Below are 19,489 nucleotides of genomic sequence, written 5' to 3' on the forward strand. Positions count from 1 at the left end.
AGGTTTGTAATTTGTCTTTCCAAACCAGCTGTGGGTCTGCTGGGAGATGAAACCAGCACTGGGAGAGAAAAGAAACAACAGGAAGGATTCCACTGATTGATGAATGGGAAAAGATATTTGCTTTTACAAATAAACTTTAGGTTTGCTGATAAACAAAATTAGACATCGAAAGATGAAAGAAACAATGGGGAAGAAAAACCCCATAATACTGTAAGAATTAACAATTAAAGGGAGGGTTGTACATTAGAGGGGAATCTCTGGTATCAGGTGTTTTGGGAAGTCTGAACCTCTCAAGTACCTCAGAAATGGGGAAAGAGAAAAGGGAAATGAGGCTGGGAATTGGGATAAAAAGGAGGCAGTATCCTCCAAAAATTGGAGAGACCCCAGGGGAATGCCCCATGGCCTCTCCCTTTATTTTGATAAATTACAGGACTCCTCTGTCTCCTTTTTGGACGTAAACCTCTGGTGTTTATGGGTTAATTTTCCTAACATGGGGAATCCCACTGGTGACTGGCCACCAGCTGGATTTAATTCTGTTCCCTCCTTTCCCAGCCTTCCAGCCATTCACTTTCCAGCCTTTTTTTTTTTTCCATTTCTTGGGTTGAAATCATTCCTGTTCTGTGCAGGAGTTGGGAGGGGGGAAGAGGGCATTTTTTCCTGTGCTCTTCCATCACTTATCAGTGACAAAGTGGCACAGATCCCCAGGCATGCTGCAGAATTTGGGGGAAGTAGCTGAGGGTTTCTGCCATGCACAGTGAACAACACTGAGTCACTCGTGCTCCCCCTCAACACAAAGTGTTTTTCAAAGGATTTTTAAAATAACTGTGGCACATAAATATGTGTGTCTTTGTGGAAAGCTGCCTTTTCTTACTGCTTTGGGGGCTTGCTCACATCACATCCCATCAATTCTGTTTACTGAAGCTGCAGCTTCCCACTGCCTGTGCCATTCCTTCTGTGTTGAGTGCCCCAAGGAAGTTTTCACACTTGCTGGTTCTTGGCTCTCAGGAGTTCTGTATTTACAGGGTGATGCTTCAGCGAGGCTGTGCCTGGGAGAGGTGCTGTGTGTGCCATGCAGTGGCAGTGTTACCCCAGAGGCAAACCCAGAGCATGCAGGCAGGAGGGAAAACAGTGCTGGAAGCACAAGTAGGCTCTGAGCTCCCCACGTTCACTGGCTGGCAGCCTTTTTCTTTCAGGAAAAGGCCTTTTCCAATATTATTCACAGAGCAGCACAAAGGGAATTGAAATATTTGTATTAGAATAAAGATGATTTTATTCTGTGCTTTGCTGCAAGTGCAGTGATGCTCCTTTAAAGACAGTGACTTCAACACTGGGATCTGCTTTGGAGGGCAATTGAAATGTGTTTGCTTCTACAGGTCACTTCCTAAATTTTGGATCCAATATCCTTTAAATCCACTTGCTCTTTGGTTTGCATGTTGACTGTCCTTGTTCCAGGAGTGGGATCAGTAGTGGGTGCTGCTCCTCTGAGCTCCCCTGCTGTGCCAACTGATTTAACATTGCAGTTTTTCCTCTGTGCCTGAAGGGTTTCTTCTTAATATCCCCTTTAATTTGCAAATACATTGGATTAAGGACTGTTCATATATATATAAGCCTGAGCTTGCTTATCAGGGACAAAAGAGTTAAAATATGGGAATGAACTGAAGGGGATGGCACTTAAGGTATGTTCCTTTCTCAAAAGATGTTGACCTGGAGTTATTTTGGAGATGGGAAAGATAAAAGAAAGTCTCTTTATGGTGTGAAACAAAAATTTAGAAAAAATATTTTCTATTTGTTTCACACTTTATGAATAATCTCCTTCCTAATTCTTTTTGCTGGATTCACATAACCTCTTCCTTGCCTTGCTAGGACACAAAGTGCCCTTGCTGTTGTCTGGTTCTCCTCCATCTCCCCCTACCGTGCTTTTCCAGGTTTCCATGGGCAGCATGAGACACCGAAGAAATGGCAATTTTGAGAGTTCCAGGCTCCTCTACTCCAGCATGTCCCGCAGCATAGACGTGGCTTGCAGCGATGCTGTGAGTACCTGGTGCATGCTGGTGCCTTGGGAGGGGCTCACGGTGGTGAATTCCCTCGGGTCAGGAGCAGGATGTGATGGATTTGTCACTTTCCCCTTTGGGGAGACACTTTCCAAACCGGGGACCTTCAAACCCTAAGGGTGTGTTGCCTTCCTTTTGAGCCCTCTAGCTCTTTATGGTGCTTTCTCCATCACTTCTGCTTTTAAACCCTTTCCCACGTTGCAGCAAGAGACAAATTTGTCTGTGGAAAAACCACCCCAGCTCTCTGGCCAAGGCAGCCAACAGATGGTTCTGTTAAAATCCTTCCATGCCTGAAAGATTGCTGATCCCAGCCAGTGTGTGGCAGATTCCCTGCTCCTGGTGGGTTTGCAGAAGGCCTTAATGGCCGATTCTTAGGACTTCAGAGAGTGCTTCCCCCTCCTTTTATGTTTTTGGTCTTGCTGGTTGTGACTTTTACTGGTTCAATGCGTTCCCTTCCATTTTCCTTGTTTTGGATATAATGGTTTTTTCTGCTTGGAATAACTTCTTTACCTGCTGTTTAACCACAAGTGTTGTGACAAACTAAACAAAAGTGTTGTGTAAACTAAACTGTGGCTGCCTGTCTTCCCTTTGTGTCCCAGGTGAGATCTTGCCCTGCTGTACTTAAAAGCAAACAAAAAACCCCCATCACTTCATCAGCACGTGAGAATTTCTCTTTGCTTTCTTAGCTGCCAGAGGCAGATGAGGGATGGATTTGCATCCCCCAAGTGGGAAAGCTTCTCCAGGGAGTTTCAAGGTTAATAGCAGAGTTAATGGTTAAACAAGCTGGAGAGACTTCTCATTCCACTGAGCTCCCATATAAAGGAGGACTTGAAGTTCTTCTGGACTCCTGCTCGGGTCTGTCTGTTGAATTAGAACAGCCCCTACCCTAAAGAACATTCCAGTCTTCCCTGTTTTATCTTTATTTTTTTTACCATTGGGAAGAATGTTTGCCATAGTGTTTTAAGCAGTGTCTTGTGTTCACACTGACCGTGCTGTTACTGAGGTCTCTTCTGTTTTGTGAGTTATCAGAAATAAACTTCTAAAATTTCTCTTCCAGGATTTGGCCAACTTCATCCAGGAAAACTTTAAGAAGAGAGAATGTGTCTTTTTTACAAAAGACACCAAGTCCATGTAAGGAAGAGATACTTTTCTCTTGTTCTTCAAGAATGGGGGGCTGGTACATGAGGGTATTTCTGTCTGCAAAGGCAGGGAGGAAAGTTTTGGGGTTTTTTGTTCAGAGCCTGGATCTAGCAGTGCAATCTCACCTCAGTTTCCTTGTCTGAGTTACTCCACAAGTAACTTGATGCAAAACTAGGGATCTCATCTTCCAGCAGCTCTGTCACAGGGTTTAATATCAAATTTCCTATTTGAAGCATAACTGGGGCAATAGGATGCTTGAAGGATGCAGCACTATTATTGGTGTATGACAAGGTGTGTGCATCAGAGGTTTGCATAATTTAAATTTTCCTTTTAAACCCAAATCACAGATTTCATGCACAAACCTTACCCAGGCACTAGATTTTGCTCAGGCTGATGTTCTCTTAAGACAGGGTATTAAACTTGCTCCATTTTCAGGCACAGGTACCAGTGCAGTGCTGGTTTGAGCACCATAATGTTGCTTTGTGGTTTTGGGCTGTTCTTTTTGCCTCAGGAGAAAAGTGATGAAACTAATACAGCTGCAGAAATCCTAATATTGAGCTCTGAGGGCTCTCTGACACCACTCTTCTCTGAAGCTGGGAGGAAAAATGCCTCAGAGAGGGAGGGAAATTAGTCTCATTTCAGAAAGTCTCACTCAGGGTCCTCCTCTGCCACCAAAAATGGGATGTCTGGCAAGGCACCAACAATGGATGGAGGAGCTGGTTCTCATCAGCTTCTCTTCCTGCAAGCCCTCTGGGAGAGGACTGCAGAACTTGCTGGGTTATTTTTGTCTAGATATTTTTAAGGTAAGCAGGTTTCATTTTCAAGGTACAGCAGAGTAAAAGGAACCTTTCTAAAGGAGACAATTCCCCTTTCTCCATGTCTTCTGAGGAAGCAGGAACATGGGCTGTGCAGAGGACCTTTAAAATCAAGCCAGCCCAGCACCACCACTCGAGCATGTCCTCAAGTGCCACATCCACAGGATTTTGGAATATTTCTAGGGATGGTGGCTCCACCATAACCCTGGGCAGCCTGTACCAATGCCTGACAGCCCTTTCCATGCATTTTTTTTTTTCCTGATACCCAATCTGAACCTCCCCTGGCACAACTTGAGGCTTTTTCCTCTTGTCCTTGTCACCTGGGAGAGGAGATGCAGCGAGCTCATCCTGTGTATTTAAGAGCACAAAAAGGGGAAGAAAGCCCTCAGCACAGCCTGGTTCCTGAGCTGTGTTCCATTTCCTAGTGCTGGGCAGAAGCAGGTTTGGGGGGAGGAAGCAGGGTCAGGTGCTAAATCCCAGTAGAGTCCCACACACAACTGGTTCTGTAGCTCCACCTGCTGCTTTCCTTGCTGGCAGAGCTCACTTCTCTGTGCTCAGGATTCCTCAGGGATGTCTCTTCCCTCTTCTTTCAGGGGTAACTTATGTAAATGTGGATACCCTGAGAATCAGCACATAGAGGGCACCCAGGTTAACACCACTGAGAAATGGAACTACAAGAAGCACACCAAGGAGCTTCCTACTGATGCCTTCGGGGACATTCAGTTTGAAAACTTGGGAAAAAGAGGAAAGGTAAGTGGAAATATGAAGGATATTCATTAGGCCCTTGGGGAGTACCAGTGGGAGCTCCTCAAAAGCAAGGAAGGTGAAATGGATTTTATTCTGATGGCAGGAGATAAACTACAAGGGACACAAGCTTGTTTTTCAAGCCCTGAAAATAGGTGCCAAAGGATAATTCCTTCTGTGTTACCTCTTGGTTAGGCTGGTCATGGGAGTGAAAAGAGATTTTCTCTTTCCAGGCATGGCAGGAGAATGGGTGAATGAGAGTGACTGGATATAAAATAATCCCTGAATTATTTTATATCCTCATGGTCCAGCTTGCTCAGGCCTATAAACAATTGAATATTGAATTTTTCTAGGATGGAGAGTTCTGGAGAGATGTAAGATGTCTGTGGAACTTCAAAAGTTTTATTCTATTTGTTGTTTTTTTCTTTCCTTGTGTCTTTGCTCTGAGTGTGGACAGTGGAGGTGTGGGAAGAAGAAAATAGCTGCTGTTGCTGTTTCTGTGATTTATACTGATGCTTGTGAGGAGTCACATGTGGCTGAGCTCATCTGCTGCCTCTAAGTGGCTGATATTTAACACCAGTGCAGGTAGCTTGGGACAATCAAAATAAATGAGCAAAATCAGAGCCTGCTACATCAATGAATTTGGTTTTGTTTTATGCAAAGTAGCAGAAATTGTGGGGGAAATGAGACTGAGAGTGTCAAATCAGGCTTAAGCAGATCCATGTACTTCACGTATTTTTTGATGTGCAGGTTTTAGCTTTGTTCTGCTTTGTTGTAAGCTGCAGTGTGACTGTGCTGGAACAAAAAGTGCTTTGCTCTGTTGCAATATTTCAGACCTTTCAAAGGTTAAATGTTCTTTCCTTAGGTTGTACCTTCCCCACTTCCAACTCTGGGAATCAGTTGGAAGTGGGGAAGGTACAACCTAAGGAAAGAACCCTCAAATCATGCACCCTCAGTTGTTTCATGGGGACTCTCAAGGCCACTGTGCACATTTCAGAGCATTCTTTGTTCAAACACTGCACGTAGGTCTCCTTGTCCATCCCCTTGGAATGTTGGCTGGAGTCACATCTTAATTCCCTGTTCTAATTCCCTGCACAGCAAGGCACCTGCTGCTCCTGAAGATTGCCAGATATTTTCTGTTGATGCACAGTAGGGAGGATATCAAACTCAGGGTGACCTGAGAATTGCTGTCAATTATCAGAGGGATGGGAAATTTTATACCTTGCATTGTGCTTTTTAGGACACATGAGCCCTAAAAAGTTCTGAGCAGAAATGGGATGTGAACAAACCCATAAAGAGGTTTGAGGACAGGCAGGGAGAGCTGGGGGTGCTTCAGCCTGGAGAAGAGAAGGATCCAGGGAGACCTCAGAGCCCTTCCAGGGCCTGAAGGGGCTCCAGGAGAGCTGGAGAGTGACTTGGGACAAGGGATGGAGGGATAGAACGCAGGGAATGGCTCCCACTGCCAGAGGGCAGGGATAGATGGAATATTGGGAAGGAATTCCTCACTGTGAGGGCAATGAGGCCCTGGCACAGGGTGCCCAGAGAAGCTGTGGCTGCCCCTGACTCCCTGGAAGTGTTCAAGGCCAGGCTGGATGGGGCTTGGAGCAGCCTGGGACAGTGGAAGATGCCCATGGCAGGGATGAGACTGAAGCTTTAAGCTCCCTTCCAGCCCAAACCACTCTGGAATTCTATAAAATCTCACCCTCTCTAAGTCCAGCTTTTGAGCTCTTCATTTCTGCTCTGCTGCTCAGACCCTGTAACATCCACGAGCATCTCAGTCACTGCATTTACTGTTCTGGGAGCCCAAACCCCAGAGAGGCTTCCCGAATCCCAGCCCTGGTCTGGGAGCAGCATGCAGCAGTTCCACGAGATGGCATCCTTGCACTTCGGAGGAGAGAGATGCTGAGCCCGGGAGTTCACCGGCTGCACTGGAGCTGACACGTTTGCTGTGGGCAGGGCTGGCCCCAGGGCATTTCCCTGGTAGCTCCCCCCTCTCCTGTAGGGGATCCTCTCCAGAAAAACACCCAAAGCTTCATCAGACTGAGGCTTCTTAGGGCAGAAGCTGTGGGAGTCCCTTAGCTCTCCTGTGTAGCTGCTGGAGCCTGCTCAGCATCCTCTGTGATGCTTTAACTCCTTCTGAGAACCTGTCTTGGAGCACATGAATATTTTTATTCAAGTCCAGTGTCTCTTAGGTGAAGATATTTCCTTCTCAAAGTAATCCTTTAATTTTGCTCTCTGCAAGTACTGGGCAATCAATATTAAATCCTCTATGGTTCAGGTCCAAGCTCCTCCTTTTCCTCTCCTGATTTGGCTTGTGCAGCCATGAATGTCTTCCAAAAGTGATGAAACTGTGAAGGGGCTTTTGAATAGCAAAGCAAGACAAGGCCAGAGAGGCTTTTACATAAATGGAGATGTGTTAAGTCCACCTGAAGCCAGATTATCTCTCTTAGGTGCTTTTTGGCATCTCTGTAGAGCATTCAAGCTCTACTACAAACTTGATCTATTTGTTTCGTCTTGTACTTGAAGCACTGGAGTGGGTAAGTGTTGTGATAGGGACACCTCTCACACAGAGCCTGGAATTTATTTGAATAGTGTAATCAAAAGGCAACTGTCATCATTATTAGTTCAATTGCAGCAATGCTGCCTGTGATTCATTATCCAAGCTTTAAATAGCACCACTGGAGTTAGGTGCTGTAGTGGTGGTGGGTTCATCCTTGTGGAGTTCCTCTGAAGCCCAAGGTCACTGCTTATTGTGTTTGCTGGGAAATGCCCATTCCTGCCCAATGAAGGCAGGAATGATGAATCTGACTCCATGCTCTCAGAAGGCTAATTTATTACTTTATCATACTGTATTATATTAAAGAATGTCGTGCCATATTAAAGAATACAGAAAGGACACTTACTAAAATGCTAAAATGATAATGATGAAACTCCTGACTCTCTCCAGAGCCCTGACACAGCCTGGCCCTGGTTGGCCAAAGAGCCAAAACAACTCCCACAGAATGCAATGGAACAATCACCTGTGGGTGAACAATCTCCAAACACATACCACATGAGCACAGCACAGGAGAAGCAAATGAGATAAGAATTGTTTTCTTTTTCTCTGAGGCTTCTCAGCTTCCCAGGAGAACAACCCTGGGTGAAGGGATTTTATCAGAGACTGTGAATGCCACAACTGCTCTTGCCTTCTCTAGAGGAGGCTGAGTTTGATGGCTGGGAAGGATAAAGGTGCTTCAGGGGAAGAAACAAGGATTTCATCATCACCTTGCCTTTCATCTCCTGGCTGTTGGAAGGAGGCTGAGCAGCAGAGAAGCAATGCAATCCCTGGGTTGTTCCCAGCCACCTCAGTTTATCTCTTGCTGTGTTTGTTCTCCTGTTCTCTCTCCCCAAGTACATCCGCCTGTCATGTGACACAGACTCGGAGACCCTCTACGACCTCATGACCCAGCACTGGCACCTGAAGACCCCCAACCTCGTCATCTCCGTCACCGGCGGCGCCAAGAACTTCGCGCTCAAGCCCCGCATGCGCAAGATCTTCAGCAGGCTGATCTACATCGCCCAGTCCAAGGGTGAGCACCTGCTGCTGGGCCTCTGCCACTTCACTGCTGCACAGCAGGGCTGCAGGGGCAGCAGCTCCAAGGGTCTGTGGGGGAACAGAGTGTTCATTTGGCTGCTGCACTTGTGATTTATTAAAATTAAGGATATTGATCTAGTACTGATATCCAACTGTGACGGGCACAGACTCTCCAGCAGCTTAAAGTTAGAAAGTGTGTGTTTATTGTGGGATAACTCCCAAATACACACTGTAATTTACAGGGGATTACAGAGTCCTTTTATCTATTCAAGTATTGAATACCCAAAATACAAATGCACATTCATAACTTTGGTATGGTAATTAGTTCAAGATCCATTAAGCATGCGCAGTTTGTTCCTCGAAATGGGTCGGTGGTCCCTTTCATGGGGAGGGGTCCCAAAATGAGGAAGCAAATGAAGTCTTCCTCATTGTGACCTTTCTACCTTTTCAATGCAAATATGACAAATGAACCCTTGGTAGAACTCCCATTCCCTGCCTTCAATTGGTCTCAGAACAGAGGAGGCCCACAATTGTCTTATGTTCCTAAAAGCCATTTATCAGTTTCTATAGTCTTCATTAGGAACCCAGCTAACTAAACATTATGGTGATACACAATCAATTATTAGTTAACTAACTCTTAACTTCATCAAGGCCTACCCGTTTATTTTGATTAGCTCCAATAAAGCTTATCTCTAACTAAAACCTCAGCTCCTCTAAAATCCCTAAATTCCTCAAAGTTTGTCTGACTTGGGACATGTGTGGCATTAATGGTGTGGAAGTAAGAGGAGTGGGATTTAGGGCAGTGGACTCAGGGGTGCCTGTGATAACATAAGGTGAGTAGTGTAGCATCTCTTTTGTGCTTAGCTGAAGAACCAGCCCCAAGGTCACAAAAGGAGTTTGGGTTCTGTCTTTGATGCCCTGGGAGGGTGGGTGTTTGGCTGTGCTCCCCCAGGTGAGCGGCTGTCGTTCCAGGAGCCTGGATTTTCACCGGGGGCACGCACTACGGGCTGATGAAGTACATTGGGGAGGTGGTCAGGGACAACACCATCAGCCGCAGCTCCGAGGAGAACGTGGTGGCCATCGGCATCGCCGCCTGGGGCATGATCTCCAACCGGGAATCGCTGATCCGCACGGCCGACAGCGACGTAAGGAGTGGGCATGGGCTGCTGGGAAGGATCAAAGGTGTACAAGGAAGTCTCACAGATGTGTGTGCTTGGCAGAAAGATTTTTACATGTAGAATCTGAGGAAGGAAGAGAGCTGGAAGCAAGTTTTGATAGAGAAGGAAAGAATTGCTGAGCCAGCCTGACTGGATAACCAAGGAGCAAAGGGTGTGTGAGTTAGAAGGGGTTTTATGGCTTAGAGCAAAGGATAAACCCACCCCAAACAAGAAGATGTTTTTATCAAGCAGGAAGAGAACACAGGCAAACAAGGCAGCAAATGTGGCAAGCAGAAAAAAGCTCTCAGAATTTTCCACTGCAAGAAAACTGAAAAACAACTTCTAGCTGAAACTGTGATGTACTGACTGTGAGTGACTGGAGAGCAGTGCCATGAATATGGTAATTAGAGGAGTTATGATTGGTTCTACTCTATTATCTATAGCCTATCTATACCTTAGCTATTAAGATGCTCAGCAAAGAAAAGTAAATAATGCATTGTAACCAAAAGCAAAGGGTCTCCAGGCCTGCCTGCAGCTGGAGCTGACAGCTGTGGGCACAGCTCTGTCACCCACGGCCCTGGGCTGCTGTGACACCTTGGATACAATAAACTGCATTTTGGAGAGCTGCCTGGAGTCCCACATCCCTCATTTAGGCTCTTACAATGGGGTTATTAATGACCTTAAAATTAAGTTTTGACAAACTGGGACTTCTAAGGTAGAGTCCAGCAGTCAGCCCAGTGCTGCCACCACATTCACAGTGACACCACATCCTCAAGTTCTGCATGGATGGGTCAATGGGGAAAGAAAGAGGAGGCTCAGCCTCAAAAGGTCAGCAGTTCTTCCCAGAACAGGAGCAAAGTAAAATGTTCTCATGCCCAAGTTAGTCCCACACATCAGGCCTGGTGAGGAGGATTTCAGCTGTGCCAGATTTTGGCATGTCTGTGTGGGAGCTCAGCTGCTCTAACTCTGAGTCTGGCATTACTTTAGGGAATAACCCACTCCCATGGAAACTCTAGCTCTGAAATCCCATGCACTTCCCCACAGCAGGGGCTCCCATGAGCTAAGGCACATGGTAGGCACCTGCTGCTGCTGCTGCTGTTTAGGATCTTCATTACAGAATCCCAGAATGATGGGGTTGGAAGAGACCTCTAAGATCATCGAGTCCAGCCTGTGCCCTGACACCTCAGCTAGACTATAGCACCAAGGGCCATGGCCAGTGGCTTTTTAAACACGTCCAGAGATGGTGATTCTACTGCCTCCCTGGGAAGAGCATTCCAGTACTTTATTATTCTTTTGGTGAAAAATTTCTTCCTAATATCCAACCTCCACCTTCCCTGTTGTAGCTGGACACTGTGTCCTCACTGACACTGCCATCCTTCCTGTCAGAAGCTTTGGGGTAGCCCCCCTTGCCTCCTGTCCACCAAACATCAGAGAGCACCTCTAAAAAATTGTCCCACCACATAAATAAGGTGGGCATGTCCTTGAATTTCTATGTCAAACACTGTGTGTGCCCCCAGGGGAGCTACCTGGCCCACTACATCATGGATGACCTGAAGAGAGACCCCCTGTACTGCCTGGACAACAACCACACCCATCTCCTGCTGGTTGACAATGGCACCCACGGGCACCCCACCACAGAGGCCAAAGTGAGGACCCAGCTGGAGAAGTACATTTCAGAGAGGGTTATCCCAGGTATCCTCCTCCTCCTCCTCCTGCTCCTCCTGGCTGTGCATGCTTTGGGGCTGAGCCACAGTGATTTTCCTGGAATAAGGAAGTAGGCACCTGTGTGTGAACTGCAAGGCATCTGCAGCTCTTTCAGGAGCAGCACCTTCCCTCATCTTCCCTTCTGTGTGTCCTGTGTGTCACAGCAAATGCTTCATTTCAGCCACACAGCCCTTCCCTCCCTTCCTCCTAAAAGCTGGCCCTTCTAGATCCATCCCACCTGGCACTGAATTCCAGGTAGATGGAGCACAATTACACAGGAGCTGAAGTTAGGCTTTTCCCAAAATATTTATTTATTAGGGTGATTGAGCTGCCTGTAACCTGCTGCTGAAAAATTTCTCTGTAGCCCACTTCTTTACCAGACAAAAAAAAAAAAAAAAAAAAAAAAGAGAAATCAAAGGCCTGAGCAGGAAATTATTAAAAAGCTTTTGGGAGTGTTTGGTTTGGTTGTTTTGGGTTAGGTTTTTTTTTTTTTTTTTGGAATGTCTCTCAAACACTAGCTCCTACAGTTACAGAATTCTTACCTTTCTTTTATGACAGAAATGTGAACTCAGAGGTTCTGTATCTTGAGATTGTGATAAGAACCTTTCTCTGAGACTCAAAATTTTATTGTATTTTTCTGGTCCTTTGACTCTCTGAGTGAAAGGAGCAGATAAATACAATAAAATTCCATTTTAAGGCCTTCAGAGATAGCAAGAATTAGGCTTTTTAGAAGGGAAAAGCTTCTGTTGGAGAAAGGTGTCTGAATATTAGGCAAAACTGAGTTTTTGTTAAAAAACAGCTGTTAGTAACTGGCAAAATCAACAGCAAACTAGTATTTGCATGAATGGCTTACAAATTCTCTCATGGTACTCAGGAAAAATAAGTTGTTCAAACTGCATTCATTGATTTAATCTTTTTCCTTCTTTTCTCTTTTTTCATATTTCACAGAGTCTAATTATGGTGGGAAGATCCCAATTGTGTGCTTTGCTCAAGGTGGTGGGAAGGAAACTTTAAAAGTGAGTTGATTTCTTATATTTATTTCCAGGAATAACAATAGGGGCATTGCTCTGATGTTGAAGACTGATTGCTCCAAAAAGAAATTGATGAAGTGCTGTTGTTTACAGAAGCTTGTCTCGAACTTGCTACAGAAGGACTTTGTTTGCAATTCAAGCTTATGAAGTTTAAAACTCTCTGCAAAGTTTCTGCCTCGGGCTGACATCCTGGAAAAGGATTGGCTGGGACAGTTCAGCTGTTCCACACCACAGAATGTGAAGGGACATTAAAGACCACTCAGTTCCACCCCCTGCCATGGGCAAGGGCACCTTCCACTATCCCAGCTTGCTCCAGTCCCCATCCAGCCCAGCCTTGGGCACTGCCAGGGATCCAGGAGCAGCCACAGCTTCTCTGGGCACCCTGTGCCAGGGCCTCAGCACCCTCACAGTCAATCATTTCCTCCTAATGTAAATATAAATTTCTCCCCTTGTAGTTTAAAACCATACCCTCTTGTCCTATCACTATCTACCCATGTAAAACATTTCTCTCCCTGTTTCTTATAAGTCCCTTAAAGTACTCAAAGGCCACATTTGAAGTCTAGGTTAGATCTAGACCTGGTATAAGTCCTGGCAGCTGAGCAGGGCAGGAGGGCTCTGCTGACTCTGACCCTTCCAGGCTGACATGGAGAAGGACCCTCTGGAAGGGTTAGACATGGAGAAGGAGCAGGCATCACCTTCAAACAGATGAGAGACAGGAGGAGGCTGAACAGAGCAAAGGAGTTCTTTGGAACAGAATGTCTGAGTGACTGAGGGGAGGGGGAAAGGGAGATCCCTCCTAAGTCTCTCTCAGGGTTCAAACCCAGGGTTGGTTCTTGCCCATTCACCTTGCCAGAGTGAGGGTGAGTGGCCTGAGGGGGCAAAGGGACCTGACCCAGAGTGTTCAGAGTGAGGGGATGTGGAGTCAGGCTGTGTGGGAAGGGAACAGGAACAGGGAGGACAAGCTCTGACCAACTGCAGGCAGAGCTGGTTTAGCCTGTACAAAAAGCTGGGAAAGGGGCTGGATGTTGCAAGAGAGTAGGATGCAGCAAAAATAAATTGAAGCAGCATTATGTTTGTGATTTTGTTTTTGTAGGTGTTATCTTGGTACTTCCTGTTCTCACCAGAGCTGTGCTGTTACTGTCAAAGTTGATCAAACTTGGCTTGTCAGGAGGATAAACAATGTGATTTCAGAGCATGATCTCTGCTGCCACTTTGTTTCTGGTCTTCATCAGTTTGTCTGAATCCGTGTGTGAAATTCCAGATTGTTATCCTAGCCTCCCTGTATGTTTCCTGGGAGTTTGGTTCCATTCACATGCTGAATCTTGTCTTTGCTCAGTTGTAGATAAAAGCAGATGCAGTGTTAATCAGAGGTCCTGGGATGAAGTGAAGCATCCAGTCAGGTTTCAGAGGAAAGCTGTGCTCAAAGGGTTGTGTTGAATATGTCCATTTCTTTTTAGCTCCAAATTGCTGATGTTTGAGAAAGGATTTGGCCATCACTGAAGGAGCTGCCTGACTGCCAGGTGCTGTAGCTGTGCAGACTTATGATTTCACATTTTTTGGAGAAACATCAAACCCACTGTTCAGCAGTGATACATAACACAGACTAAGTAGCTGCCTAACCAGAATGAGTAAAAGCCTTGTTAAATCAAATGCATAACTCCTGGCAAGAGTTTCCTCTGGGAAGTACCTGGATGATGGCTCAGTTCAGGGTTCATGTCACTCTCTTGGCTATTTCATAGAATCATGATAACACTGGGGTTCGAAAAGACCTCTAAGATCCCATGGTCTGTCTAGCACCATTATCATGTTCACCACCAAACCATGTTCTCAGGTGCTATATCCACACATTTTTTGGACACTTCAGGGATGGTGATTTCCTTAAGCAGCCTTGACAACCCTTTCAGTGAAGAATTTTCTGTGATATCCAACCTAAAACTCTCCTGGTGCAACTTGAGGCTGGTTTATGTCATGCTGAGTTTTTATTTCTCAGTGTTGGAAGTGCACTGAGATATTCTGAGGTGAAGCCTTTTTCAAGGAGTAAATTGAGTCTGTGACCAGCCCAGATGACTCAGCAGAGTCCATGCTGTGGATGTCTGTCCCTGCCATGCCTTGGTCCCAGCAGTGCTGGCCAGGAAAGGCTCCCTCCTCCTCCTCAGCTTCTGTGCCTGGTGCATGATGACAAGAATCAGCATTAGCGAGGGAGAGGTAAAACTGCTCCAAGCTTCTGTTTGAAATTTCCCTGTGATGTAAAACATGCACTTTAGCTGAACCCTTCTTTAGAAAACCCCTTTCATCTAGCTGATAAGAAAAGCCTCCTTGCCTTTGTCAGAGACCTGCTCTCCAGTTGACAGGAGGAATGTGTGCATGGTTTTGATGACTGAGTTGATTTTTTTTGTTGTTGTTGTTGTTTTTTTTTGTTCTCAAGAACCTCTCTTAACTAAAGGTGTTCTGTCTTTCCAGTGCTTGGTGATAACTTGCATTGACTCCCTTTGTACAATTAGCTGGCAGCCAGCTGATGCTGTGACTCTGTTCTCAGTGTAGTGATGCAAATTAAATCAGTGTCTCCCATGGTCTTGGCACCAGAAGGGTTAATGGTCCTTCCAGCATGATTTCAGCAGCTTTTTGTCTTGCTGTTAATCTTTGTACAATGTTGCTGTGTGAGAAATCATGGAAGTGGCTGCTTGGAGACTTTCAGTAACATCAGAGTTTGATGTTCTTGTGATGCTACAGAAGTGATCTCCCTGTAAAACACTGCTGCTGCTGCCTCCAGCAAATACATCCAGAGCCCTTGGTCTCAGCTGAGCAATGCTGTGCCATAAAGCAGCAGTGACTGCAGCTGGCCAGCACTGCTGTGTGACCTGAATGCCATTTCCACTTGGCAAGTGTCCTGATCTGCTGATCCACTCTAAAGCTGAGCAGCCTGGCCTAGGGGAAGGTGTTCCTGCCCATGGCAGGGAGTGGAACAAGATGTGCTTTGAGGTCCCTCCCAACCCAAATTGTTCTGTGGCTCTGTGAAAATTTGGCAGATGGTGATTTCTGACCCTCAGTCTCTCTGGGGCTCTTCACAGCCTCTCTCAGTAGATGATGATGCTTTAAAGAGTTGTCACTGGTTATGTATCAGTGGATAATAATGAAAATCCTGCTGTGGACCGTGGGTTTCTGTCATTCTCTAGGCTTCCTTACTCCACAGCAGGCTCCAGTAGCAGCCATGCTTCAAGTGCTCTCCTCTCCCTGTGTCCCCTCAGTCCATCAACGTGGCCATCAAGAGCAAGATCCCCTGTGTGGTGGTGGAGGGCTCGGGGCGCATTGCTGATGTCATTGCCAGCCTGCTGGAGGCTGAAGGCACTCTGGCCTCCTCCTGTGTCAAGGAGAGCTTGCTCAGGTTCCTGCCCCGCACCATCTCCAGGCTCTCAGAAGAGGAGACTGAGAGCTGGATCAAGTGGGTGAGTTGGGTGCTGTGGGAGAGGCTGGAGGGAGCAGCTGCTGCCCTCCAAGGCAGGGGGTTGCTGTCTGGGGATGCCTGTGGGTGTGCAGGGCTCCTGGCCAGGTTACATCTGTGCAGATTTAAAAAAAAAGGACAATTCTCCATCCACAGGGATTGGAACAAAGGCATTGGGGGGGCTGAGATCAAGTCAGCAGGTGTCTGGTCACAGGAAAGCTACGAAGGTTCCAGAAGGATCTCCTCCCTGTGGAGTGTGGAGCTGCTGAAGGCAGTGTTCCCTGTCTGGCCTCACTCCTCACAGCTTTGGGGTGTACCTCCTCCTGCATCAGAAATGGCCCAGATTATTTGTCTTCTGTGTGCTAAAATGAAATGAACTCTACAAAGCTTCATTACAGGAGAAATTATCTGGTTTTGACATAGCACAAGGAGCCAGAGACTGTTCTCTAACAAACTGCTTGACATAAGTTGAAGCTTGTGCTGTCACAATCCTTTCTACTTTAAGTCATTTCTAATTACTGAGATTATATCTTCTTGTTAAAGATGATCTGCATAGGGGAATCACAGTTATTTGCTGTATGTTCAGAGGATAATTAATGTTGTCCTTTGGTGACTTTAAAATCAAGCTCATTATCTACTTCTATTTGGGTTTGTTTAAATTTGTAAAAACCCAGGACTGATGAGAAGCAGCTTTGCTATGATGTGGTGGCAAATTTCTTTTTAATAGGAGATCTGCTACTTAACAGCCTTGATAGCTTTGAAAACAACTTTTATTTTATTTATTTTTTTTTTTTTAGATCAAAGAAGTCCTTGAGAGCCCTCATTTACTGACAGTGATCAAAATAGAAGAAGCTGGAGATGAAATTGTGAGCAATGCCATTTCCTTTGCCCTGTACAAAGGCAAGTAATTGTTTTTCTGGTTTTGTTTGGGGATTTAAAAATAAATGGAAAAAGAATGGTTGTTTATTCTCTAGAAGGGGTTTCCTTAGAGCAGAGCCATCTCTCTAGAGCTAAGCTCCTGCCACAGTGTGGAGCCTGCCTTCCTCTGAAGGGGTGTGGGCAGGCTACAGCAGCAGTATGGGATCTCTCAGGGTGGGAAAGGTCCAAACCAGGTAATTGGGAAGGCATTTTGGAGAGCCCTGGGGATGCTGACAGGGCCCCACTGGGAATCCTGCAGGATCTCTCCTGTGCAGAGGGTGCAGGACTATGAGGAGCCTGAAGGAAGTGTTGTGCTGATCTTGGTCATGAGGTGCTCCTGGCAGCTCCTTTGTAGCCTGTCGTGGACCACAAAAACATCCCTGAACCTCCAGCCCCAGCTGGGAAGATGTGCCTGAGTCTGGGGAAAGCCCTTTGGAAGGAGTCATGTCCTGGCAGTGTGCCACAGTCACAGTCTCTGATAAAATCCCTTCACCCAGGGTTTTTCTCCTGGGAAGCTGAGAAGCCTCAGAGAGAAAGGAAAGCAGTTCTTATCTCTGAGGCTTCTGCTGTGCTGTGCCCATGTGGAATGTGTTTGGAGATTGTTCACCCACAGGTGATTGTTCCATTGCATTCTGTGGGAGTTGTTTTGGCTCTTTGGCCAACCAGGGCCAGGCTGTGCCAGGGCTCTGGAGAGAGTCAGGAGTTTTCATTATTATCTTTTTAGCCTTCTGTAAGTGTCCTTTCTGTATTCTTTAGTACAGTATAGCATTCTTTAATATAATATAGTTAATAAAGTAATAAATCAGCCTTCTGAGAACGTGGAGTCGGATGCATCATTCCTGCCTTCACTGGGAAACCTGCAAACGCAGTAGTAGTGTGAGAAGCAGAGATGATAAATATGCCTGGCCTTGACCCAGAGGTTGTTCCTGCTCTGCAGCTTTCAGCACCAACGAGCACGACAGGGACAACTGGAATGGGCAGCTGAAGCTGCTGCTGGAGTGGAACCAGCTGGACCTGGCCAGCGACGAGATCTTCACCAACGACCGAAACTGGGAGGTACAGCCCCCTCTGAGGGAGTGCAGGGAGCTCTGGGGAGGGACACAGCCCAGCAGGAACCCTGTCCCAGCACCTCTTTGTTCAGAGTGCTTCCTGCTCCTGCACTGACACATTCCATTCAGCCTGGAGAAGAGGAGGTCAGACCTCCTTGGAAGCTGCTGCGTCCTCACGAGGGACAGCTCCCATCTCTGCTGGGACAGGGGCAGGACCCAGGGGGCTGCTGGTGCTGTGTCAGGGGAGGCTCAGGCTGGAGATCAGGCTGGATATTCTTCCCCCAGAGGGTGCTGGGCACTGCCCAGACCCCCCAGGGAATGGGCAGAGCCCCAAGGCTGCCAGAGCCCATGGAGCATTTGAACAATGCCCCAGGCTGGGATTGTTGGGCTGTCTGCAGGGCCAGGGGTGTCAGACTTGATGATCCTTGCAGGTCCTTTCCAACTCGGGCTATTCCATATCCAGAAATGATCGTTTTGGATCATTCCAAAATGATCCATTGTCACCCTGATTTTTAAAGATTTTCTAAGCCTTCTGATGTTTACATTCTAGTAACAAACCTTCTCACACACTTTCTGAAAATAACTTACTGTTTTGCATTCTTTTATGGAGGAGGAGAAATTTGATGGACTGTTGGTTTGTCCAGTGTCATTGGAGGCACTGTCACCCTCCAATCCACTGTCACTTTTGGAAATCTATAAATGTTGGAGTCAGAAATTAAAAAGTCCTTTTTACCTTGGAAAGAGCAGCGAGCCTGTGTTGTGCTGTTTCATGTCCTGTAGTGACAATCCATCATTCCATTGAACCATCAGTGGTTGCAAAGGTGATCTGCCCATGCCAGAAATGCTCTGGGCCATCCAGCCAAGGCAACTGTGTACAGAAAAAAACCTGATGGTGATGAAAAGGTGACAGGGACCGTGTGTCAGGCCTTAGATAAGGTGTACATGTCTCACATGATCCCCAACATTTGCTTTTCCATTTCTCCCTAGTCTGCTGACCTGCAGGATGTGATGTTCACAGCCCTGGTGAAAGACAGGCCCAAGTTTGTCCGGCTCTTCCTGGAGAACGGCTTGGATCTGCGCAAGTTCCTGACCACAGAGGTCCTGAGGGAGCTCTACACCAACAACTTCAGCAGCCTGGTGTTCAAGAACCTGCAGATTGCCAAGAACTCCTACAATGATGCCCTCCTCACCTTCGTGTGGAAGATGGTGGAGGATTTCCGGCGAGGTTTCAAAAGATATTACAAGAGCAGCAAGGATGAGATGGAGATACAGCTCTCAGTGAGTGATGGGCAGTTGGATCCTGCTCTGAGTGAGGTTATCTCAGTGGTTAAAGCAGGAAGTGCCTTTTTCACAAACATTCTTTAGTACCAGCTTCAGGAGAAGCAGGGAGGCTGATTGTTCCTTGTCAAATAGAAGGCTTTAACAGAAATAGCAAATGTAACCTAACTCACAGTAGTGTGGGACAAGTGGCAGAGAGCTGAGAGAAGCGTTTGGTGAGGTGGCTGTGAAACAGAAAATACAAAACCAGGAGAGTCTGTGCTCAGATTTGTTCCAGTTGAAAACATTTGGTGAGCTTAGGTCTGAGTCCTTGCTCTCTCTTTCAGGAGGAGTGCCCTATCACAAGGCACCCATTGCAAGCTCTGTTTATTTGGTCAGTTCTTCAGAACAAGAAGGAGTTGTCCAAAGTCATTTGGGAGCAAGTAAGTTGAGTTCTCCTTTATTTCTCTTTGCAGGCAGTGCACTGGCGTTCTGTGTCTTTGGTTTCTTGGCCTTTGAAGGCTCCACATCCAGCTTCAAACACAACACCACAAGAGATGATTGCTAGATGATTCTCAGTGGGTTTTATGTTGCCCATGTTGTGTCTGGG

At 46.4% G+C, this 19,489-nt stretch overlaps 1 protein-coding gene across 2 annotated transcripts in view; it reads left to right on the forward strand.

Moving 5' to 3' along the window:
• Positions 1 to 1,940: 1,940 nt before the first annotated feature.
• TRPM8 (transient receptor potential cation channel subfamily M member 8) overlaps positions 1,941 to 19,489 on the forward strand; it is a 33,666-nt gene continuing 16,117 nt past the window's right edge. Inside the window, exons 1-12 of one of the 2 annotated variants that reach the window (XM_050987589.1) lie at positions 1,941 to 2,030; positions 3,109 to 3,182; positions 4,600 to 4,756; positions 8,142 to 8,319; positions 9,297 to 9,469; positions 10,999 to 11,173; positions 12,134 to 12,201; positions 15,462 to 15,659; positions 16,453 to 16,555; positions 17,511 to 17,629; positions 18,610 to 18,900; positions 19,233 to 19,322. In XM_050987589.1, the coding sequence (XP_050843546.1) occupies positions 1,941 to 2,030; positions 3,109 to 3,182; positions 4,600 to 4,756; positions 8,142 to 8,319; positions 9,297 to 9,469; positions 10,999 to 11,173; positions 12,134 to 12,201; positions 15,462 to 15,659; positions 16,453 to 16,555; positions 17,511 to 17,629; positions 18,610 to 18,900; positions 19,233 to 19,322 (1,716 nt within the window). Of the gene's footprint in view, positions 2,031 to 3,108; positions 3,183 to 4,599; positions 4,757 to 8,141; positions 8,320 to 9,296; positions 9,470 to 10,998; positions 11,174 to 12,133; positions 12,202 to 15,461; positions 15,660 to 16,452; positions 16,556 to 17,510; positions 17,630 to 18,609; positions 18,901 to 19,229; positions 19,323 to 19,489 lie in introns of both variants that reach the window. The other variant, XM_050987590.1, reaches the window with a different exon arrangement.

Source organism: Serinus canaria, assembly GCF_022539315.1.
Source record: "Serinus canaria isolate serCan28SL12 chromosome 7 unlocalized genomic scaffold, serCan2020 HiC_scaffold_29, whole genome shotgun sequence".
NCBI classification, from domain to species: Eukaryota; Metazoa; Chordata; class Aves; order Passeriformes; family Fringillidae; genus Serinus; species Serinus canaria.